The 26,631-nt window shown below is 35.1% G+C and overlaps 1 protein-coding gene and 1 non-coding gene across 2 annotated transcripts in view; both read left to right on the top strand.

Annotated features, from left to right (window-relative positions):
* spryd3 (SPRY domain containing 3) overlaps positions 1-24,628 on the top strand; it is a 95,462-nt gene extending 70,834 nt beyond the window's left edge. The window contains 4 exon segments of the mRNA NM_001105694.1: positions 6,186-6,243; positions 20,935-21,054; positions 21,749-21,882; positions 24,443-24,628. Coding sequence (NP_001099164.1) covers positions 6,186-6,243; positions 20,935-21,054; positions 21,749-21,882; positions 24,443-24,577 — 447 coding nt within the window. The 3' untranslated portion in view covers positions 24,578-24,628.
* Positions 11,977-12,110, top strand: LOC137489189 (U4 spliceosomal RNA). Its single transcript, XR_015524224.1, has one exon. It is a non-coding gene; the product is annotated as a U4 spliceosomal RNA (small nuclear RNA).
* Positions 24,629-26,631: the final 2,003 nt, after the last annotated feature.

Raw genomic sequence — 26,631 nt, 5'->3', positions numbered from 1 at the left:
TAAGAATCTAGTTTTTATTAATATTATTATTCTTCTTCTGAGACTAAAAATTAAACTCTATCTCCACCTAGACCTTTCAAGCTATGACCATCAAACTCGGGTCAGACCTCCGAACTATTCTGACTCGAGTTGCTATATCCTTTCCGACTGATCCGACTTTCGGTTTCCCGAAAAACGTCCCGGGACCGTCGGAAAAATCCCATAGACGTAACATTGGATCAAACTTTGTGACCTCATAACTCCGCATCAGAATGTCACACAGACTTCTAACTGGGCTCATTTAACTCAGACTATCAAACTGCCAATGACTGATCACCTTTAAACTTTCTGGCCACGCCCTAGCAACCACTTTTGGACCCTAGAAACCGTCCCATAGACTTCCATTGCAAAAGACTCTCATTGAGTTAACATGGGATCAAACTTTGTGAGCTCATAACTCTGCATCAAACTGTCCTACAGACTAATGGCTGAGCTCATTTAACTCAGTCTAGCTAGCAGCCAATCACTGATGGCCTTTTAACGTTTTAGCCACACCCTAACAACCAGACACTGCACCCTAGCAACTGTCCCATATACTGCCATTAAAGAGGTTCAGACTGATATTGTCATGCTGCAGTGTGATAGAGACATGGGGGTTGTTTTTAACTGTTCATACTGGCAAGAAGCTTTGATACATCATCAGTCTAAGCTGTCAATCAACTCCATAGCAACAAAACAGACTAACCTAGCAACGATATAACAGCAGCTATATCTCAGCATCAGAACATCGTAGAGAAGCGGGGGTTGGCTTGTTTGACTCATGCTCACACACCATCTATTTATCTATCTATCTATCTATCTATCTATCTATCTATCTATCTATCTATCTATCTATCTATCTATCTATCTATCTATCTATCTATCTATCTATCTATCTATCTATCTATCTATCTATCTATCTATCTATCCATCATGCTAACAACATACTAATTCATGCTAGAATCATGCTAGTTACATGCTAATTCATGCAAGAATCATGCTAGTCACATGCTAATTCATGCTAGAATCATGCTAGTCACATGCTAATTCATGCTAGTATCATGCTAACAACATGCTAATTCATGCTAGAATCATGCTAATTTATGCTAAAATCATGCTAGTAACATGCTAATCCATGCTAGAATCATGCTAACAACATGCTAATTCATGCTAGATTCATGCTAGTAACATGCTAATTCATGCTAGAATCATGCTAGTATCATGCTAATTCATGCTAGCATCGTGCTAACAACATGCTAATTCATGCTAGAATCATGCTAGTAACATGCTAATTCATGCTAGAATCATGCTAACAACATGCTAATTCATGCTAGAATCATGCTAATAACATGCTAATTCATGCTAGAATCATGCTAACAACATGCTAATTCATGCTAGAATCATGCTAGTAACATGCTAATTCATGCTAGAATCATGCTAACAACATGCTAATTCATGCTAGAATCATGCTAGTGAAATGCTAATTCATGCTAGAATCATGCTAACAACATGCTAATTCATGCTAGAATCATGCTAGTAACATGCTAATTCATGTTAGAATCATGCTAACAACATGCTAATTCATGCTAGAATCATGCTAATAACGTGCTAATTCATGCTAGAATCATGCTAGTAACATGCTAATTCATGTTAGAATCATGCTAACAACATGCTAATTCATGCTAGAATCATGCTAGTAACATGCTAATTCATGCTAGAAGCATGCTAACAACATGCTAATTTATGCTAGAATCATGCTAGTAGCATGCTAATTCATGCTAGAATCTTGCTAGTAACATGCTAAATCATGCTAGAATCATGCTAACAACATGCTAATTCATGCTAGAATCATGCTAACAACATGCTAATTCATGCTAGAATTGTGCTAATTCATGCTAAAATCATGCTAGTAACATGCTAATTCATGCTAGAATCATGCTAGTAACATGCTAATTCATGCTAGAATCGTGCTAACAACATGCTAATTCATGTTAAAATCATGCTAACAACATGCTAATTAATGCTAAAATCATGCTAGTAACATGCTAATTCATGCTAAAATCATGCTAACAACATGCTAATTCATGCTAAAATCATGCTAGTAACATGCTAATTCATGCTAGAATCATGCTAACAACATGCTATTTCACGTTAAAATCATGGTAATAACATGCTAATCTATCTATCTATCTATCTATCTATCTATCTATCTATCTATCTATCTATCTATCTATCTATCTATCTATCTATCTATCTTTTCATACTTTTTAAAACTGTTTAAACTAAATAAACTATCACCGTCAGGCTTTCACAAGCCAGCCTCAAAGTTTGTTCTCAAACTTTAAGAATCTAGTTATTATCTTTTGTTTGATTAATATTAAAAGCAGAGAGAGCAAAAATAAGATGTTTCATTTTACCCATTTACCTATGGCTGGTTTTTACTTCTACATGGAGTGATCGTCGTGACCCACTGTGCGTGCCTTGTGCGTTGTGGTGCATTTATACTTCTGTGCACTGTTTGTGTTGCTCTGCAATAACAGGATACGTGTGCGCTTGATGCAGAAGTATATATCAGCCTTTACAGGGAGCTTTGTTTCAGCACATGGACTTTATACATTCTAACATGAACTGAGCCACTTTAGAAAGTAATTAAAGTAATGGAGGAGTATGAAAATGCAAAATACAATTTTTCAAAATGTAAAACAAACCCAAAAAACACAATTTTCATTTTTATATTGAACCATGGAGGTCGCACCGTACGGTGCAATACTATATTAAGTATTGCGATATCCCATATGGCTACCAGTTTACAAAATTCTTCAACGAAATCTCCTTATGCAATATAAACAAGAATCTCAAACAGGTTTGGAACAAGTGGAACGGAAGTAAATCATCACTGGATTTCCCTTTAAACGTGTCATCTTTGTTAGAGGAAGGTTTTGTGGCTCTGGTTTGAAAATGGCTGCTTTAGGGTAGGGTTTTGTGGTTTGAGGTTTGTGAGTAAATCAGTTCTAAGCCACCCGCTGCATGTTTGCTGCTTTTCCTTATTAGATAAACAGATTACAAGATCTCGACTTGAACCATAACACAACCCTCTATCAGCATTAAACAAAACAGCTCCCTGTGTAATCCTCTAGACAAGATTACAGAAACTGGGACTGCTGCTAAAGCATGCCTCTCCTCCAACACGTGTGACTGATTCCCTTTTTGCTTTCTAGAAAAAATAACATCGCATTAAGTTAAATTACATTTCGTCTACTTTCTTTATAATTTAACTCTAGCAATGTGTTACAGGTGTGTCATTTTTATGAAAGGAAATTATTACTTTTATTTAGTAAGCCAACTTTAAACAACTGTTTTTGTTTTAAACAACAAAAAATCTGCCCTCTTATTTACCTACTCTTGTTTCGGTAAGAAATATCTTGAGTAGCACCTATTGTGTGCATTGCCTCTTCAAGTCGAGTCATTTAACGCCTTATCCTTGGTAAGTCACTTTTGACTAAAGTCTCTCAAATGTAAATATAAACGTTATATGTTTATATTCCTGGCTTCATAGTTTTCTTCAAATAATAATTATTTTTGTGTGTGTGTGTGTGTGTGTGTGTGTGTGTGTGTGTGTGTGTTACAGAAATGTCAACACAAAATAGCATTTTCAATTTAAATTTTATTATTTTCGTTTCCTAAAATTGGCATCTCCTCGTGGACGGAATGCCAGAACGAAGTATGCATTTTTAAATGAAACGGACATGACCAAATACACAAGCACATCCCAGTGGGGACTCTCATAGATGCACTGTGTAGCAAGCTGCCTTACAATTTTAGGTCGAGTAACTTTTTTTTTTTAGTGTGCAATGATGGTTAAATTATGTAAACTGTATATTTTTCCCCCTAACCCCACCTCTAAACAGTGTTGGGGGTAACGCATTACAAGTAACACGAGTTGCGTAATATTATAACTTTTAAAGTAGCACATTACTTTTTTAAAATTAATTGATATTAAAGTTACTTTTTTTAAAAATGTAACATGAGTTGCTGTTTAATTAAAAAATGTAAATTGCTGAATTAAAATGTTCATTGTGACATTGAATCCAGTATGCAATGAGAGAATGCAAGAGCAGACAGGAAAGAAGATGGCCTACATTTCTGTGATGGAAATATTCTTGTGACTTTGAGCGCATTGAAGAAAAGGAAAAGAGGATTTTCTGAATGGACAGTGATTTAACTTTTTAAAAAAACAAAAAATACAATATTAGCTAACACATTGCTTTAAACTTTCATTAATCTGTATCTGGAGGTCAGAATTATTAGCCCCTCTTCGCATTTTTTTTCTCTTTTTTTAAATATTTCCCAAATGATGTTTAACAGAGCAAGGAAAATTTTCACAGTATGGCTGACATTATTTTTTTGTTCTGGAGAAAGTCTTATGTGTTTTATTTCAGCTAGAGTAAAAGCAGTTTTCATTTTTTAAAAGCCATTTAAGGTCAAAATTATTAGCGACTTTAAGCTATTTTGTCCCGATAGTCTACAGCAGGGGTTCTCAAAGTGGGGGTCGGGACCCCTCGAGGGGTCGCGGGACAATGAAGGAGGGTCGCCTGGTGATTTAAAAAAAATCTATTATTATTAAATCATATAAGAATGACCATATTTTATCCATAACCTACTTAAGAGAAAAATATAGTCGTTTATAATTACTATATAGTTACTATAGTAGCTTATAGTTACTAGTTCTATTGGATTGCGACCCCAGTGGTAATTACATTATATTAAAGACACAGCAATAGCGTCAGATGCAGCAGATTGATTTTATAACACCAGGTTAAAGTTTCTGGCCCATTTACAGCACTGACATTAAACGAAGAATATCCCTGGGTGTTTTGGTGTGTGTGTGACATTGCATGCAAGGTTTCTGTATTCATAACCAGGATATTGGGGGTCGCGAGTCACTGGCATCGTCATATTAGGGGTCGCAGGCTGGAAAGTTTGGGAACCTCTGGTCTACAGAACAAACCATCGTTATACAATAACTTGCCTGATTACCCTAAAAGGCCTAGTTAACCTATTTAAGCCTTAAATTGTAAAGAAGTGTCTTGAAAAATATCTAGTCAAATTTTATTTACTGTCTGAGCTGGTGTATTTGAATACAGCGATCTGATTGGCAGACACTTCCGGATCCACAATGAAGTTCGGCAACGCCTAACGCCACCCATTCAAAGTGAATTGAAAGCGCTGACGGCCCGTGTGAAAGTGGCGTTAGACACATTTACATCAAGACTTAAAACACATCTGTTTAGCTGTGCCTTTACTGAATGAGCACTGACAGATCATGTCAGATTATATGTTTTTCATTCCTTTAAAACTGTTTTAACACATTTTAATCTGTTTCAATCATTTTTATTCTTTGTATTTATTTTTTATACTTGTTTATGTAAAACATCTTGAATTATCGTTGTGCATGAAATGTGCTATAGAAATAAACTTGCCTTGCCTTCCATTGCCTTGCATGCACCAAAACCTTAAGGTTGGTCCCCGCGATGACACAACTCCCTGTAGGTCTGTTTGCATTAAGTTTTAGGTCCCCACTGGGATTTAAAAACAAGCACACAAACACATGTCAGAGATATAGCATGCATTATATTATATATACTACTCTGTGACCTGTGATATAAAGCTTTCAGCCTCTGTAGCACAAATGTTGTGTGCATTAATGTACATTCTTGTCATAGAGCATTAATAATGCTTCTTGGAGTAAATTAGATATGTAAGCTTTCAGTGAATTATTAAATTTTTGATGTAAATAGGCTTTAATGGGCTCTTCTGGTGACAGCCGAGAAACACAAAAATATCTTTGCAGGCTAATTAACTCCGAGTCAGATGATATCAAAATATTGGCTGCTCTTCGTGTTTGCGCTGGCATGCTGTATCTGTATATAATAAAACATAACCTTTGCAGCTATGTGACAGCAACACTTAGACCTAAAACAATAAGCTGTGATGCTGTAATAGTTTTTTGGCCGTGGGACTCAATCTTCACATTAATACCAACGTGTTGTGAGATTGTTGGAAGGTAAAGTGTAGCAAGTTGGTGTTTGCAGTAAATCCATCACCTTCACTTGTGCGTATATAATTATTAAAATATGTATCTTATTTTTCCTTTTTTGTGTGTTCAGGATTACCCAAAGAACAGGCATCCGGGCTGGAGTCGAGGTTCTGTCGCATATCACGCAGGTAAGAGATGTTGATAGATTTAGTACAGCCATTATTACAGTAAATATGTTTACATGCTACAGTAGTTTTGGAGTAGTCGAGCTAGTGCTCATATGGTTCATATACATAACACCATGCCAAATCAAACGGATGGTTTATGTAAGAAAATTAAATGTACAAAATGGAGATTTTTATGAATATTATAAATGCGTTTGATTATATACACATTAGAATATCAATTTAATTATCTATTTTATATATTATATTATATTTTATGCAACAATTCTGTCTGGTTCCCAAATCCGATTGGCTGATAGCTGTGTGATATTCTGCAATAACAGCACTCATACAGCCTCTGTATTATTCTGCCCACATAGAGAGACAAGCAGAAGACTAAACAACTCGCTACAGTTTGACAAATATTGCAGCTGTTGGACAACATAATGTACTTTTGATGATTTTTTAGGTGAGAATGTAGTTGTTTAGATTGCAACTATGCAGTTAATTTATAATGCTGCACACCAGACAGTGACGTGAGTGTTTTACGTGTCAAGTCAGTGCAAAGACGCGAATAGACATCCTGCGGCACGATATGCTCGAATGAGGTGGCTCGAATTCACTTAAAGCGCAAATCGGGCGCTTTACATGAGTTGGAAAATCTAAATTTCAGTGGACATTCGCGCCGCATTAACCAATCAGGAGCTTTCTCTTGTAGTGGCGTGATTATGATGTAGCGCAGGGGTCTCAAACTCGCGGCCCGTGGGCCATTTGCGGCCCTCAGTGCAATATTTTGTGGCCCGCGCCGAACGCTGTACTCTGACAGAATCAGCGGAGCGGGGAGAGAGAGCGCTCCCCGCTCCGCTGATTCTATCCGTACACAGCGCGCTTGTCACTCAATGCGCGTTGTCGCGCGCGTTCTGATCAGCTGTGTTGTCGCGCGCGTACTCAAGAGAGGTGTTATCGCGCGCCTACTGAAGGGCGGGACCGAGAGTGTGTCGCGTCGCGGGGGCACTTTTGATCATTTTGGAAGGACACTTTCTTTGCAAAACTAAAAAGGGCATGTGCTCTGCACAGGTTGAGCCCTATGTGTGCACGTGCCTGCCCTGTGTTGATATTATAGGTAGATACAGACTGGTACAGACTGATGTGACTGGAGTGGGGTGGGGGTGTTTTATTTATACATATATATACACCTTTTTTTAGGTGAGGGAATGGAAGTTTTGAGTGAGTTCCCCCACTTTTTTCCCAGGACTTCAATAAGTCAAAGTACAGGTCTAGACTTAATGATGATCATCTTCAAGCCATACTGAGGGTCTCAACTGCTTCCGCTCTAAAGCCAAATGTGGTTCAGATTTGTGAGAAGAAGCGCTGTCAAGTCTCTGGCAGCAAGAAGTAGGCAAAAGATGCCATGTTCAGAAGAACTGTTCATAATCTTCACTCAATGTTCTATTAATGTTCAGGACACTTCATGTTCAGAAGAAGAAATAATTAAAACTGTTAATAATGACATTTGAGGACTTTTTTTTGTGAAATCCCTTATGTGGCCCAGCCTCACCCAGACTTTGCCTCCTGCGGCCCCCAGGTAAATTGAGTTTGAGACCCCTGATGTAGCGCCTGTTGTTGGTGTCCTGGGGGAAAATGCTCTTGCTGACACCAGACAACAGTTTATTAAACTGGGCTTGGCTCAGTCGGAAGCACCTCTGAAAACCTCCATTATCCAGGTATAGTTTCTGGAAGAGCTGATGAACTTACAGAACTAAGAGCACCTCTAAATGGATCTAGTACACATCAGACACAGCTCCAAACAAATTGACACTGTTTATCAGCCTTCCTAAAGCAAATAAATACAGTTATTCTCTCAATAAAATCTATGTAAACCATTTAACAACAAAACTAGAGTCACCGGGCAGACAGAAGCCCTTCTTATGACACGATTCCGCATCTATTGTCACGCGAATGAAGCGAGTAAACTCAAAATGTTCACGCGTCAATTTATGCATGAATAGGGCGATTCATTAGCACGTTCTGCATATATTATATTATATTATATTATATGGACATACTCATAATATTAATTAAATTATTTATTTTGTGTATTATATTGTATATTAAAATTGTATATTATATTATATTATATTATATGGACATACACATAATATTAGTTAAATTATTTATTTTGTATATTATATTGTATATTAAAATTTTATATTATATTATACTATATGGACATACACATAATATTAATTAAATTATTTATTTTGTGTATTATATATTCAAATTGTATATTATATTATATTATATTATATTATATTATATTATATTATATTATATTATATTACATTATATGGACATACACATAATATTAATTAAATTATTTATTTTGTGTATTATATATTAAAATTGTATATTATATTATATTATATTATATTATATTATATTATATTATATGGACATACACATAATATTAATTAAATTATTTATTTTGTATATTTTATTGTATATTAAAATTGTATTTTATATTATATTATATTATATTATATTGAAATACACATTAGAATATTAATTAAATGATCTAAAATCTGAATATTATGTTATATTATATTATATTATATTATATTATATTATATTATATTACATTATATTATATTATATTATATGGACATACACATAATATTAATTAAATTATTTATTTTGTATATTATAATGTATATTAAAATTTTATATTCTATTATACTATATGGACATACACATAATATTAATTAAATTATTTATTTTGTGTATTATATATTAAAATTGTATATTATATTATATTATATTATATTTTAAGGACATACACATAATATTAATTAAATTATTTATTTTGTATATTATATTGTATATTAAATTGTATTTTATATTATATTATATTATATTATATTATATTGAAATACACATTAGAATATTAATTAAATGATCTATTTAAATGATCTAAAATCTGTATGTTATGTTATATTATATTATATTACATTAAATATACATACATATTTATAATAACAGTTAAACTGCAGCTTTTTTGTTTATTTATTGTTTATCTGTATTTTTATTTGTCTTATATTATCTACAATGTACTATTATTTGTATTAATGTTTCTCATTCAGGCATATTTGTCAGTGAATATTGTTTTTAGTTTGTTTTTCACACACATATTGAATGCTGAAAACTTTTCCCCCTGAGTTGGTTATATTTATAGACTACAACCAAAAAAAGTCCACACATCCAGATCCTGTTTACATAAAGTTTGTTTTGTTTTCTCTGTTTTTGTCATCTGCATGTATTCCCATCACAGTTCATGCATGGATTATCCAGAATTCCTGCAGGTGGTGATAATTGTTTTTTTTTAAGCTTTATTATTTGGGTCCTCTTTTCAAGCCTATACATCTATGGGCACCATCTCTAGAGTGTGTGGAGGTCCTGGATGGTGATAAGAGGATCGTGGAGATGAGATGAGTGTGTTGATTACAAGCAAATCCTCTTGAAAAAATGGCAGGAGGATAAATAGCCCTATCTCACTCCACAGGTCCCATCTTTCAAAGCAGCTCAAAGGAAGTTGATATCGGATAAGATTGCAGCTCAGTGTAAAGATGGCAATCTGTATACTCAACCCCTTCATGCCTTCATGCCACTCCACATAACAGATTAGTCACTGAGTATCATCCCGAATGAAACAATGTGCTTCTTTGGTGACTCAGATCCTGTTGTTTAATGGTGAGGGATTTTGCCTGCAAGCCAGATAAACAGTGACTGTTCAGATTTTTTTGTATGCATATATTCATATAATAGGGTTGCTGATTCAGTGTGTTCATTTTAATTAAGTAGGTATAAAAAAAAAAATCAGAGGAACAAAATTTGAATGCAGTTAACATTCCTGCCATCTAGTGGTTCCGAGACAACGAGGGTAATTAAAAAATTTATAAAAGATTAAACTCAGAGTTGCTTAAATAATTCGTTGTTCGTCCTGATCTTTGCCTGTTTTTATCGACGTAGACACGTTTACGTTAAGTAAATGCGATTAAAATGGTTGCCTCCCTGTTTTCTATAGCAATTAAAATATGTATTTAATTGTGTTTTGTTACTTGTGATCGATCCACAGGGCTTGTATTGTATCTGGTTAACTCTTTATATTCACATTGCGCATCTAAAGCCACGTTGAGAATGTGATGCGTGGTGCTTTCCTTACGAATTTAAATACGTTTGTGAGCTCGCGATTCTCTGCCGTTTGTCGTGGTGGACATTTCTCTCTGTCTCGGGCTGAACGCAGTAGACCAATCGCAACAGAATGGTTCATCGAGCCAATCAGTGCAGATTAGCATCATGCTAAAAAGGGGTTTGGGAACAAATTAATCAGTGAACAAATCATATGGGAGTCATTATATAATATGAAATATAAAAATAAATGCATTTTAAAAGACAATGAAAGTGCCACTGGCATTGTTATTTTGGGGGTTACGGGCTGAAGTTTAGGAACCCGTGATCATACAGTTTATTGTTGAACATGATGCTGGAGAACAACCCACTGCCTAATGGAGCTTATTAAATGTAGTCATATGGGGCATTCATAAAATTAGAGATATTGGGGCAAAATTGACCCTTATTATATTTTCATCAGCAATATTACACAACAAAATCAGTATTACACAAGGGCTGTATTTATCCCAAATAGCATGAGAGCAGATGTGATATTGATGACTATGAAGTTCATGTTCATGTTAGACATGATATTATCCTGTGTTTTTTTCTCAGACCAAGGTTATTTTAGTAAACGAAAAATGAAGCTAATGCTAAAACTATTAGTCAAAAGTATTTTTAATTAACTAAAATAAAATTTAAAAACCACAATAAATGCAAAACTGAAACTAACAATGGTCAAAATGTATTAATATTATTTTTGTTTAGAATTAATCGACACTCATTTTTTTAATAAAATGTTTAAATACATAAAAGATTTTATTTCTCTGTATTCGTCATAATTTCTACTTTTTTCATTTGTTTAAGTTGCAATTTTTTGTGGTTTTGGACGTGTCTGTTTAAACTGTTAGTTTTACTTGTATTACTTAGAGGTTTGAACACAATTTAATTTAAGCTGTTCAAACACTAAACTTTGCTTTGGTGGTATTTATTTCAGTACTGTTTTTTAATTTACTTTACATTTCAGTTTAATTTTAGTCTGTTTCATTAATGGACTTGTTAGCTTTAGTACACATTTTTAATTTATTTTTTTTGATTATATACAAATTTTTATTAGATTTTTATTTATTTATTTTTTATGTTGGATGTTTTAAGTAAGCTATAAAGTACATCCAGGCGGTTGTTATCGTAGAATAAAGCCAGACTGTAGGACTTTATTTTGCAATAACTACCACCTGGATGTATTTTATCTCACTTATTACACAATTATGTGCCACAAAATGTAAAAATTAGTCACAATAAAATGTCCTGAGCCCTATTGGTTTATTGCATATTTAATTAAATGCAAAACTCACAGAAACAAAAACAGATGAAAGGAGAATACACTAACCTACCAATTATTCAGTTACAAGATGGCGGCAAACAGTCAAAAAGAGCGGCGTGTATTTACTAATGGTCAAGAAGATGTGTAGTACGCAGATGAGTCTGTGTTTTTAGTTTTAGTAGTTGTCATCTCAGAATAACATACATTGGAATGTCATGATTGACCAATCAGAATCGAGTATTAACTTAAAATAGTGGTAACTTATAATTCTTTCGCAGAGGCAATATTGTAGCCTATGAAGGCAATCCGAGGCATGATCACTACAAGTTGTAAACTTTACCCAATACTAGGGTTGTCATGATACTGGAGTTTGGTACCAATTGATACTGAAATTTTAAAAACGTCAATTTCCCGCTAACATTTAAGCACTGTTGAGCACATTCTTAAACAGCGCTGATTTGCCATTGTGTCCACGCACTCAACAGAAATGACTGTGATTGGCCGTAAAGGTCATCAGTTCATCAAACTCACTGCTGTTTACTGAGTGTAAGCACAGATACAGGGGCGCTGGAGTGTTTCAAAGCCGCGATTCATCAGTGGATCGCTCGTATATCAGCTTATAGACAAACCAGTTAATCGACAAGACTTTGAAACACTCTAGTATTTGTGTTTACACGTAGTAATTAGCAGTGAGTTCGGTGAACTGATGACCTTCCTGGCCAATCACAGTCATTTTTGTTGAACATGTGAACACAGTGGCAAATCAGCACTGTTTAAAAATGTTCTCAACAGCGCTCAAATGTTAGCTGAAAATGGATGTCTTTAAAACTTCAATATCAATTGGTACCGAATACCAGTATCAGGACAACCCTACCCAATACCCTGCAGAGATGACTTGAAATACGGTCAGCTCTTTCATTTTTGTCAGCCTTTTAGAAGGCCTTATTATCATTAATTCTAAATGTGCCTCACACAGGTGAGTGGGCTTGACAAGCCACCTGTAGAAACTCTTTCGCTCTCTCTCCCCCTCCTAACTCTAGCAGTAAATTCTCTGAACACAAAGACTTCCTTTGTATAATAAGCAGTTCTTGTGTGTATTGCCTCTTCACGTTGAATCACTGAATTCCTCCTCAATTTTTAGTCACTTTGGACAAAAGCGTCTGCTAAATGACTAAATGTAAATGTATTGCCGACCGCAGTGTAAGAAAATATAATAATATTATCAAATATTTAGGATCACAAATACTTTTTAAAAGGTAATACATTTTAAAAGGAATCCTCTGACTAACATAACATGGCAAAAATTGTTGTATCCTTCGAAAAGTTAATACCTATTAATAACTATTTAAGTAAAGGGAGTTTGTTTATTTCCTTGTGAATTTGCGCAGTTCTTGTGTTGTTGTCGACTGTGAAGGATTCTTATCATCGCTCACATCAGGGTGATGCAGTTTGTCTTTGGCACCTTGAGGAGTGTCAGGCTTTCTTGTCAGCATATGCGGAGCTGCATTTATGGGGCATGTCTTTTCTGCGCCTCATTGCAGCACCCGCTGATGGAGGTCTGGCAGTGCCACAGAAGCGGGTCAGATTAGGGGGGCATGACTCATTGTCCTGCCCTGATCTATAAGAGGCCCACATCTATGACTCATAATCCTGTTAGTCATCACGTAGAGACACGTTACAGGCACTGATATGTCGCTCTGGGGGTCAGCGCATCATTGCCAAGGACAGCAAGGAGCTATTTGTATCTCGTTTTGATGGAGATATTGGACATCGCTGTAATAAATGAGATTTAGGGCTATATTTTTAGGTTTGGAGATAGTTCTTGGCAAAAAGCAAACCCAAAGTACTGTATAAGCACTGCACAAGCACTTCCTTAAGTGATTCAGGCCAAGCAGGATTTGAGCATTCATAAAAGTTTTCAGGAGTGGAAGTAAAAGTTTTGTTATTTAAAATAAAAAGTTAGAAAGTTTTGTGTGTTATTATTTTAGGGACATTATGTATGAAAAGAAAATTAATATGAATGAATCTCACTTACTGAATCTTTAAAAATGTGTTCAGAGTGAAGTTATTGAGCTGTGAGCGCATGACAAGTTTAAGAGATGAAGCTAAGCAAAAAAGAAAGTCAAGAGGGAAGATAAGGAAGCTGGCTGTCATTTAGTCTTGTTTTTTAAATACAGGGTTCCCACAAGAGACATGTGGTCAGGGGAGGCATCCTTACCTGCCATTATGAGAGCTATGATAAAATCAATATTTGTCCACTGTACTGTGCTATAAATGCTATTTCTGTTTGAATTTCAATCATTTGTATGATCAAAATCACTTTATTTTTTGTATTTCAATTACTATTAATGAGGTGAGGCAGCGCCGAGCTGTGCCTCATGTCAGATTGTGCAATTTCTTGCAAACTGGGTTGAGCGCCTGCTTTTTGCTTACTCTGTGTATTCTTCCAATGTAATGCTTTATTAAAATGTTTTCATACATTGTAGACATTTTTATTATCTGTCTTCATTTTCCATATAATAGGTATATAATATACTATATATTAATACAATATAAAACATATTTCACGAATGTCTGTCACCTCTTTAGGGTTAGAATCTGACATAAAGCCTCATTGAAAAAGCTAGGGTGAGGTAACCGTAGCCACAATGAAGGCAGGGCTCGAAATTGCGACCATTTTAGTCGCAAATGTGCCCGAAATTTTATCTATGTGACCTCAAAATATAATTGGGAGCATTTGTGCGAGTGCATAAAATTGTTGTGTGCGACCAGTTTTTACTGCAAAATGTTCACAACATGCACGGATTCGAAAGACATTTACACAGAATGCATCTCTACTTGAAACGCGAAACGCAGTGCTCAGGAATGGTTTAAAACAGTTGTCATGTCAACTTGCTGCAGTAAACAAAGCCAAGTCTGTAATGTTTGCACTTGATGCGGGCGCGGGGTGTCAGTGCGTGCTTGGAACGCCCGCTCTTGTACTCGTGTTTGTGTTTTTGTTCTGTCGCCATCGCGCTGTTTAAATCTTAGTGTCTCAGTCTGGTTGGTTTTGGTTTTGGTTGGTGTTTTCGGATGAAACATGCACGTTGCTTATGTGTGAGTGCACGGTAAAGTGTTTTAATTTATCGTGTGCTCATGTCTTGCGTCCATGTTTGTGCTGTCAGCTGCAGAAAAGTACTTCCTCTTTTAGTCGGTTTTGATCTGTTTGGTGTGTTTATCTTTTGGTCCAGAACAGGATTAGATGCAGCTGACGCAAGGTGACAGCATAGTCAGTTTTTACTGCCGCACGTTTTTTGAAGTCTGCTTGGTGTGTTGCAGGGTTTAGGCTTCATGCAATTAATTTTAAACTGGCAGTGCAGATTTTTTTTTTAAATATAATTTATTTGCTACCCATTAAAATAGCATCTTGCTTTTCATTTTAGTAAGGATTAAGCCTGGTTTATACTTCTGCGTTAAGTGATCGGCGTGACCCACGGCGCATGCAACGCGTGTAGCTGTGCATTTATACTTCTGTGCGCTTTTTCTGTTGTTCTGCAATAGTACTTCCGAAACGCTAGTTGGCAGTGAGTTGTTTATGTTCCTCTGTGTGGGGTTTCGTCGTTGGTGTTTTGTTTTTTCTGAACGCTTCCTTAATGTACAAGTGGCTCAAACTCGCTCAATTTGAGGCAGGAACAGGCAGACGTGCTACAACTTTACCCATGAGGTAAACACAAAACAAAACTTTCCAACCGGAGCTCCTTCACAGAACTGCACACTTGTAAACAATTGCTCCATCGGGGTTGCGCGGCTCTTGATCCCGCCCAGACTCGTCAGTGCCACCAAGCTGACCAATCACAGAGCTTGTGCTACGCGTCCTTGCGACGTGTAGTTAAATTTTTTGAGAGGTGCGCGTTGCCGATGGCCATGGCGTATGGCTGTGCGTCAACGCGTAGGCTGCGCCGTAGCATACATGCCTTTAGTATGGTAATCTTACTGTATAATCCGGTGTGTGTGTGTATAATCACATTAAACCATATTACATTCTCAAAAAGTCAATAATGTTATTATTAAAATCACATTGAATTACTAGAAACATCTAGAATACATATAATAGACATTAGTCATTGAGTGACCCTGTTTTACATATTCGCTAATATTGATTTGTACACCTATTTGGTTTTTAGTTTGGGCCCTCTTCATAAGGAATTGGACAAAAATAGTGTCAGTGCATCAAAAATCAAAATTCAAGTGTAATTATATATATATATATATATATAATTTTTTAAATTTTTTTATTTTTTCTATTTTGTTGTTACAGAATTTTTTTTTTTTTTTTAGTAAATATTTTTTCAGGGTTTTTACCTTTAATGGATAGGCCAGTATCAAGTATCAACAGGACAGCATGGGGAGTAGGCGAGGGGAAGTATTGGCATAGGACCGCGAGGTGGGAATTTTGGGTCGCCGTGAGCACCTGAGTGCATGTGTCGACATACTAACCTCTACCCCACTGGGGCCGACAAATGTTTTTGATTTGCTACATGTTCAACAAAGATTGAACAAAGTAAGACCGCTCACTATAAATGCATACTTCCATACTATATAGTACGCTAAAAACAGTATGCGAGCCGAGAAGTATGTCTGAATTCATATCATTCGAAAAACATTATGCGAGATGACCTAGATGGCCTATTACCTCCGTTAAGATTCTGAAGTGTATAGTCATAGTGTATAGAACATACTTTTCTAATGTTCGAATAATAAATTCAAATTTAAATTCATAGTGAGTAGTAGGCGATTTCAAATACAGCCTTGGTCTTCCAAAAAGAGATAAACTTCCTGTATCTTTTCATAATCAGTCTATACAGTAGTCAACATTTGAAGTGGATCGAAACTATCATCAGGGTTGTCTTATAACTATCAAACAACACCCATCCTTAAACAATTTTGAAAACCTTTATTGATCCATTTCATATGTTGACTACTGCGTATGGCAGACAAATAAAATTCGATCCAATCACAATTTTTCTTCTATTATCACTTAGCTCTACATTTTTAGGAAACTGATCATCTGCCATATACAATCTCTGTTTGTATCCATCCGCTGACCATGCCAAGTGGGTCGAAATGTTTGGCAACCCTTGCTTACCCCAAGCCTCTATTTTCAGCCTTGTGTGATTAATGTTTGGTAATGCAGTGGTTTAGGTTGCTCCAAAATGTTGACGACACAAATAGTTTGTTCCTTGTTTGCGGAAGTGAGCCTCCGTTCCCGGGTCTTTTCCAGAGAACAGCTCTTGACATTCGAGGAAAGCCCTCTCTGCACTCCGGTGTACCGTTTCCCCTCAGCTCGGATGCCAGAAAGCGCTCCAGCAGGATCAGGGGGAACGCGTTCGCTCGAACCCCTCGTTTATTTTTAGCCTGTGTTTGCAGAGTGTGCCATTGGGACGGAGGCCCACACGGGAATCATAATGATACAGTGTCTTCATCTCCCTCCGCGTGTTCAGATAGGGATTGTTTAAACGGTATCCTGAGCTGGGAATGGGTCCCATGACAACTCCAAATATTTACCAGCCACACACTGCAGTAGGGTTTTTTGTCTGCAGGCTACCTTTCCGTGTTTTTCTTTCACTTGCTCTTGATTGTTGTTGTCTCTTATCTTCTTATGTAAGAAGAACTTAGACTTGGGAGAAAGAAACGTACAGAGGCATGAAAGCACATCTCCTTTCATCCTGTCAGTTGCTGGATGAAGAGTATAAGACTTCTTTGGATCATTAAGAGCGAATGTGTTAGGAATGCAGCATTTAGGTTCACCTCAGGTCTCGGTGATGCTTTGCGCTTGCTGTGGGATTGCTTCTTTTGGGTGTAAAATTAATCCAGTAAATGTGTTTATGACCTTTGTCTTTTACTATGCATTGGTCAGGCAAAAAATACTTGAATAAATATTTTGAAATATGTGATCAGACACTGGGTAAAGGGCTCCTTTTACCTACAGTGATGCTGTCCAACAGCGACACCAGCAGATGACGTTGCTGGTAGTGGAAACTCTTCATTGAACAGAGCACCTCCATCTATGAGCATCGTGATGATTTGAGGGGTTAATGGTACAAAAGGAAGAATGCAAGATTAAAAAAGCTTTTGGCCCTCGGTTGGCTCCAAATCATCTGCTGAAACTAAAATGAATATATTTTGAAGAAAGCTGGAATCTGTAAACCTTTGACTTGCATAGAAGGAAAAACAAATACTATAGAAGTCAGAAGTTTACTTTTAATACCTTTCTTTTGTTTTCAATAGAAGAAAGTCAGGCAAACAGGTTTGGGACTAGTGAAGAGTTAGTAAATAATGACAGAAATGTTAATTTTGTAAGTATTTCTTTATTTCAAGTTTTATATTGGCCATATCATTTTAAAAGTTATATTCCAGACAATGAATGTGCGGAAAGTCATATAATATTATGTGTTTTTTGTTTGTCATTTAGAATTTTTTCTTTCAGTTTATCAAAAACCAGTTGTTTTCATGTTTCTTCTATTGTTATGGCTAGTCTATTTTTGTTCTTTGCTATTTTATTCCTTTCTCATTTGTCAGCTGATAATTAAATATATTAAAACATTTTGATTTTGCACATCAAGCAGCATCAGTTGTTTTGAATTTCTAAAAAAATGAATGGAATTGAATTTGATGAGAATTTTTAATTTACAATGGCCATGCCACTCTTAAAGAGCACCTATGATAAAAATCAGCTTTTGTTAACTGTTTGGACAGAACTGTGTGTTGGTATTGTGCGTCCACTGTCATACTGGGGTGATATACAGATGTCACTACTTCAACTTGTTCCCTTTGCCGCCATTCATGCCGCAGCGGTAGTTGATGCGCCAGCAGCCTTTGACCACTGGGGGGCACTTTAATCACAAGTTTTCAGCTTTGCCTTTCACAATACTAAATAGACGGTTCTGTATGTGTACCTTGTGTGATGTGATGTGTTCAATAAAATATAATTTAGTTTTAGTTTTCTTAGTAATAAACATGCTATTACACTATACTGTATGTTTTAGAAAAGATACATTGTGAGAAGTATAGCCCTATAGGCTGCAAAACGCAAATATAAGAATTAAATTCTTTAGCCTTAATAGTGCCCTATTAAATTGCGTTGGGGTGAAAAGAATTTCGATTTCTTTGACCATCATGGTGATTGTTATAACCGCAAATCTTAAACGTGCACATATGAAAACCGCCGCGCAGCACACACTACATAACAATATTAAGATTATCGTGCCAGTGGAGCACATCACCTGATTGTGAACTTGTGATCACCTGAACTTACTTTATCAGTTGGCTATTTATTATTTATTACAGGCTATATTACAAATATTTGACCAACTTTTAATACAATTAAATACATGGGCATATCCGCACGCAAAGTGAGCCGCAAATTATTTATTGTCTGTTCATTTTTTTTCTGTTCATTTTTCTTTCACACGCATGCAGAAAAAAAATCTACTTGTTTACAAAAGTGCATTATGTCCACTAATATATAATAATAATAATAATTAGCTAATATATCCATAATACCAGGATGCATGGTGATTTGACTGGATATCTAGGTCAAAAGCAATTTTGTTACCTGTTGCTCGGCATAGGCTAGCCTATAGTGTGGAAAAATGTAATTCACAACCTGGGATGCGTTACCCAAAACCATCGTTAGCCAACTAAGGTTGCAATTTCCGTCTTTACAAACATAGTTGGTTGATTTGCCGTTTCACAAAAGTTAGTATATAATAGTTTAGTTTTTACATATAGTATTGGATTAATTGCATAGACGTTAAATAGTTTTTATTGATTAAAAATTGTTTTTAAAATTAATGCATCAATTCTGAGTTATTATTTAAAACATAAACCTGCATTTTAATGATGGATGTGGGTGTCACAAAATACTTTTTATATCAATAAATAAGTCTCTTTTTTTAAACACATTTCCTAGTGTTAAAATAGGATTCAAATCCATCCCATTTTGAGGTTGACCCCAACATGACATAGGAGTGCAGTTTCCCCACCAACCGAATTGATTGACAGCCGCATATTAACAGCTACATTGTGTTTAGAGCAGAAAATTCCAATATGCTGAAAGGTATAACAAATAATCTGATGGGTGTTTTAAGCTGAAACTTCACAGACACATTCTAGAAACACAAAAGACCTATCTTAAATCTTGAAAAAGCAGTAAAATAGGTGTTACTGGAATTACTGAAGAATTCAAAGCTTTAATTTTGACAACTAAACTAAATTTCTTTTGTTTTTTTTTGTTCCCTATGTCTTGTACACCTGATTTGAATAATCAGGTCAGCTGTTTAAAGATCACACAAGATGAATGCCTCCCACTGGCAATTTAAAAGGGTTATGATTACTATAATTATCAGTGCTGATTTTTTTTTTCTTGCGTCATAGTTTTGTGGAAGCTGTGATAGATAACCATTCAAATGCATCTACTTTTATTTGAAAAAGGACACATTCAAATAATATTTATAATGTTAAAAAAGACATAATGTTGATCAAAGTAATTTATGTCAGTTTCCAGAAAAACGAATGGAAAAATATATGGAATTGAACTAAACAAGAATTCTTGACACATTTGGTCATGGCCATGCCACTCTTAAGTAAAAAAAAGTAAGTTGAATAGATCATGTAAATTATGCTTTATAGTCAGGAAAAATCAGGGAATTTGTGGAAACCCAGTCATTTTCATGTTGATTTTTTTTTTATTCTTTTGTAATTATTATCAAACACTTCCCTGTCAATTGATCACTCGGTGTATTCTTGCAGAAAGTATTCATTGGTGAAAGCGGTTCTTCTCTGATTTCAGTTTGAAGGCTTCAGCCAAAATAATCTTAATCATGCCCCATTTACAGTTAGTTTGCTATTAGGGAATGATGGCAATAAGAAAGCCCCATCCCCTGCTCAATACTCCATTTCAGTTGATCAGTACATGAACAGAAATAAGTCTCAGCAACTTCCAGTTCACACAGTCTTTAAAGTGCCAATATCCAATTGCTTTGAGTCGTCAAGAACCACAATTTCAACTGAAAATAAACTTTAACGATCAACTTAAAGTCACCTACATCTACATTCATTAAGTTTCTCCTCCTTCATTTTTGGGCAAACTATTTGTTTAATATTTCAGGATATATACATCAATATTTACTTAAATATTTCTTGGTTTACTAATGATTGGTTTAACCTTTTCAATTGCTCCATAGATGATGGGAAGATCTTCAATGGAAGTGGAGTAGGAGATCAGTTTGGCCCTCGCTGTTTCGAAGGGGACATCATGGGCTGTGGAATCATGTTTCCTCGGGACTATGCACTTGACTATGAAGGTGAGAATGCATATACAGTTGAAGTCAGAATTGTCAGCCCTCCTGAATTATTAGCCACCCTGTATAATTTTCCCCTCAATTTCTGTTTAACAGATTTAGTTTCAGCACATATCTAAACTTAATAGTTTCAATAACTCATTTCTAATGACTTTAGTAACTCATTTCTAATTATTTGTTTTATCTTTCCCATGATTACAGTAAATAATATTTGACTAGAAATTTTTCAAGATACTAGTATTCAGCTAAAAGTGACATTTAAAGAACGAGGTTAAGAACTGAACTAGGTTAACTAGGCAAGTCATTGTATAACAGTTGTCTGTTCAGTAGACAATTGAAAAAATATTGCTTAAGGGGGCTAAAAATATTGAATATTTTAGAAAAAATTAAAAGCTAATTTTATTCTAGCCGAAATAAAACAAATAAGACTTTTTCCAGAAGAAAAAATATAATAGCAAATACTGTGAAAGATTCCTTGATCTGTTAAACATCAATTGGGAAATATTTGAAAAAGAATAAATAAATTCACAGGAGGGCTAATAATCTTACACGAGAAGAGATTTCCCATTTTGCACATGAGCTAATACATGCTTAGAAAACAAATACACACTTTGATCAGCTTAGCCTTCTTGTCAGGACTGTAATCCAGGTTTTTAAGATTTTAAGTTCTGTAAGGTCTTTTGGTTTTCACCGTCAGATGAAATTGAAGACTGGGATGCTGCTGATGTACGACCAAAGCAAGGCAGAGTCGAAAACCTGTTATATTTGAACGATGAAGATGAGGAAGAGGGCGAAGATCCAGAACAAGAACACGAGGGCCGGAAGGTTATGGTGAGTTGTTTTTTTTTTCCTTTCTTTTTTCTTCATTATTTTAGCATAACTGTATTAATCAGAAATCATTTTAATGTTAATGTGGTATTCAATTAAGAAAGAAAATGGCATTAATTTGAAACATTTTATCTTTAATTATAAATGTATAATTTTTAGAAAACTATTCAAAAGTACCACTGAAATGTATTTATTTTAATAATAAAAAATTAACACATTATAATAATATTTATACTAAAAAATAAGAAAAAAGAAGCAAGAAAAAAGATCATAATTACTGATCTTAATAGAACAGCAAATCAGTATATTATAATAAATTGTGAAGGATCGTGTGATGCCAAAGACTGTAGCAATGATGCTGAAAATGAATAGGAATAAATTGAAACTACGTTAAATAAGAAAATTGTTATTTTAAATTGTAATACTTGTTTCTTTTTATATTGTATTTCTTGTATATTTTTTCTGTATTTTTGATCAAATAAATGCAGGCTTGATCTCTGTAAGCATTTGCTGTAAAACATTAAACAAATATTCCCAATCACAAACTTTTGATTAGCAGTCTATGTCACATAGTACCTGGAAAGACTTGTGGGTAGGGCCAGACAGAATCGTTTGGCAATTTTTTGCTATTTCCGCCTAGGATTTTGTACAAAATCTGCAGATTTAATCAGAATGGTTTTGAGAGTATTTTAACTAAAAACATATTATAAAACGTATTACCTTTATTCGTCACTCTTTATATTATGTGGCCTTAACTAATATGTACTAACAATGTACTTATTGTGTAAAATACATGTTTTTGCATTATACTTATGCTTGATTAAATGCCTGCATCTAATTACGTCTGTAGTTACACTGTTGATCCATCCCAGAGGTTCTCAACTTCGGTGGCCTTGAGGGCTAAATATCAACCACATGAGTAGGGCCAGACGGAATCTGCGGACATTTTCTGCTATTTCTGCAGAGAATTTTGGTAAAAATCTGCGGAATTTTTTTATGAGTATCATAACTAAAACCTTAATATGTGAAATAAAAAATGAGGTCTTTTTAACTTTTATTTAATGTTTAAAATGCAAATCCAGTTAGATTCACTTTATTTGGTAAACAAAGCAAGTCTCTCATAGAAGATATCTACTAAAAGACTAAAAGAAAATAATACTTTACAAACTGCTTTGTACTTTACATAAATCAGATAAACATTTCCACATAAGTCAATAATATTACTGTAATTCATTTAAAAACTGAATAAATATAGATATTACACACATTCACTCAAGTAAATTAACAGAATTAATGATGGGCTTAAAATCTGCGGAATTCTGCAGGCACAGATTTTGTGTGGACCAACGCGAGATACAGGGGCCACTTAAACACTGGAGTCACGATTTGTACCTCCGTTTTTGCGTTATGATTTGGTACTGGTATATAAAGAAAAATAATAATAAAACATTTCCTGTACTTGCCCTTTCGATTTATTTAACAGACAGAAGTGTTTTGTCACATTCAGCTTCAGAGCTGAAGAGCTTCTTGTGATGCAAAAATACAAATTAAACCCAATAATTAAAAATAAAACTTTATAATCAGGAAAATAATTAGGAATTTATAGTTCAAAAATTTATCTCAGCTCTCTCCTAAAACAACAGAAAAACAATAATTATGTATTAAATTTAAGATTTCGTAAGCTCAAAACTGAAATCATTGAAAATGCAGCACAGTGTCTGTCCGTCCATGCAGTGGGAAAATAGTGGAACCACTGCATTCTATGTGAACGTATTCTGTATTCGTTGTGAGGGCACGTGAACCAAACCATGACCATCGTACAGTGATGGTTCAGCATGAATACATGTACTGTTGCAGCCCTAGAGCTTCATTATATGCCGCAATATGAGAGCCGATCAGTCTGCGCAGCTGCGGGCCACAGCTTAACAGACCCAATGTGGCCCATCAGCTGCCTGTTGAGTACCTTGGCCTTACACCTTAACCCACCTAATCTACTCGTACCACCAAACCTGTCACAAACCCTAACCCATATCCCACCTTAAAAGCACAAGAAGTGTTCTGCAATACATTATGAAGACATTGTATTCATTTTTTGATGCAAGTACATAGTAGTTAAGGCCACTTGATATAAAGTGGGACCATATATTTACTAAAAGACAGAAAATGTTACTTTATAAACTGTATTTGTACATAAACCATATAAAAATTTGCCAATCATTCAATAATATCACTGAAATGAATATAAAAACCTACATTTACAAAGGTAAATTAATAGATTGGCATAACGATGGCTTTAAATATCTGTCAAAATCTACAGAATTCTGCATGAGAAGATTGCAGATCTGGAATAACTGATGTGGAATAAAAACACATGAAACACACACTCTGTGATCAAAAAGCAGATGTTTGCAAACTGTTTTCTTGTGCTCATCATGTATTCAGAGTTTTAGGAATTGAGTGAATTTCCCAGCCCTGTAGCTGTGGAAATGCTGACTCACTCTCTCTCTGTATTCTCCAGCTGTGAAAAATGCCAACTCGCTGTCGCCCCTTTGTGCCCATCTAGGTGTTCTTCACCCGAAACGGCAAGATCATCGGCAGGAGGGAGGTGGTGGTTCCGGTCGGAGGCTTTTACCCCTCTATCGGGATGCTCAGCAGTGGAGAAAAGGTGAAGGTGGACCTGCATCCTCTTAGCGGATAACAAAGCAACAATTGCACATCTCCAGTCCCGCTGTGAGCAACAGACGCTCGAAAAAAAAAAAAGACCATGAAGATTATGCTGAGATTTCTGTTTCCTTTCTTTCCATTTTTACGTCTGAAAGCACTTCCAAATGCAAGCTTAACACGCCTAACACGTTCACTCCAGTGCATGATTCACGGTTGAACATATCGACAGCGTTCGCCTCAGCTTCAAACGGTTTACTGTGAAAAGCACATGCAGGGAAAATGTTCCATATTGGGCATCACAATATATTGAGCTGTTGATAAATACTGTACGAAGAAAACGTTATGTTTATTAAAAATGCATAGAAAATATTGAATTATATATATATATTTTTAACATACGTGTACATTTGTAAATTGATATATTGGCTGCTATACGAACATTTATTTAGCAGAAATCAATCATGATTATTAATAGATGGCTGGGGAAAGTTCTATATATGGTATGAGGGTATTAATGACTATTATTAATATCATTATATTAATGTTTAAAACAGTTTTTCGTAAGCACTTCCTCACAAATGATGTGAAGGTGGGGAAAACGTGTTCTGGTTTTTCAGTAACACTTCACAATAAGGTTTCATTGGTTGATAATAGTTCATGCCTTAGCTAAAAGTGAGAAACACATTTGTTATGGTATTTATTGATCTTTGTTGGGTTAACAAGGAAGAATACTGTAGCAAATGTATTCATTTGAAGTTCAAAGTCTATTATAATCATTTGAATCTTTTATAGTGAAATCGTTAGCTATGTTTCCATCTAAAGATTGGACAATCATGTTAAATATTTGGTAATAAAGCACAGATTTCATCTCAAAAGAAAACTAAATCATCACTTCCTAAGAAACCAGCTCCAAATATCAAAAAGAAAAATGTAATTTGCTGCAGCAGAAGCCAATGTTGGCCTTTTTTTTCATTTTTACGTATAATAAATTACTTGTGCCTCAGACGATGAAATGCAATGATCGGTAGTTATAATGGTGCATTCACACCAGACATGAATGAAGCGTTAAGTGTGAGTGATTTACAGTTGAAGTCAGAATTATTAGCCCTCCTGAATTATTAGCCTCCCTGTATATTTTTTGTACCCCAATTTTTGTTTATTGGAGAGAAGATTTCTAAACATAATACTTTTGAAAATAAGGATTAAGAGGCCCTAATCATATTGACCCTAGAAGGGTTTTAAAAATTAAAAACTGCTTTTATTCTTGCCGAAATAAAACAAATAAGAAGAAAACATATTATAGGAAATACTGTGAAAATGTTTTGCTCTGTTAAGCATCTTTTGGGAAATATTTGAAACAGAAAAAAAACATCTGACATTAACTGTACATGTTAAGTCTTTGCAAAGACCTGAAACATCCTGCGATACAGTTGTAGTGCAAATGACCATGAGGTAGTGCAAATGACACTATATAGCTGGAGTGTTTTGGAAATTTGATGCATGAGATGCTTGATTCACGTAAATCTCTCAAATTTTAAAACTTGAACTTTTGCGCCACATTAACCAAGTTTGCTGTGGTAGTGGCTGTCATCCAGGCACTCTGAAGGATTTGATGGACCGCCTAATCGGTCCATGCCATTTTTCAGCCAATCATACCACATAAAGCAGCTACCTTCTCAACAAAATCCATGTCACCCATGTTGCAACAAAACTGGTGTGATTTTACATCTGTTGTGAAGCAAATTTCACGCGCAAATGAAGCAATGTTTAAGGGTCTAATTGTATGCGGATAGCACAATTTAATTGTGTAAGGTGTATCCAGTGTGAATGCCACATAACAGATCTGCATGCTGGAATTTATCCAGTGAATGTGTTAGCATGCACTTTTTTGTTTTCAGATAAAAAGTTTGTCCTCTTCACTTTTGTGCATATGTTTTTACATGTGCGTTTTAGAAATGGATGTGCATCTTTTCATTTTCATTAAGCATTTCATTTGCAATTTTTCAAAATGTGCATAAAAATAGGTCAATGGAAACATAGCTAATGAAATACTCACTGGAAAAACATCTGGAGTGTAATTGGAGGCTA

This window comes from Danio rerio, chromosome 23, assembly GCF_052040795.2.
Source record: "Danio rerio strain M-AB ecotype USA chromosome 23, GRCz13ab, whole genome shotgun sequence".
Classification (NCBI taxonomy): Eukaryota; Metazoa; Chordata; class Actinopteri; order Cypriniformes; family Danionidae; genus Danio; species Danio rerio.
This window is presented reverse-complemented; position numbering and strand designations above follow the sequence as displayed.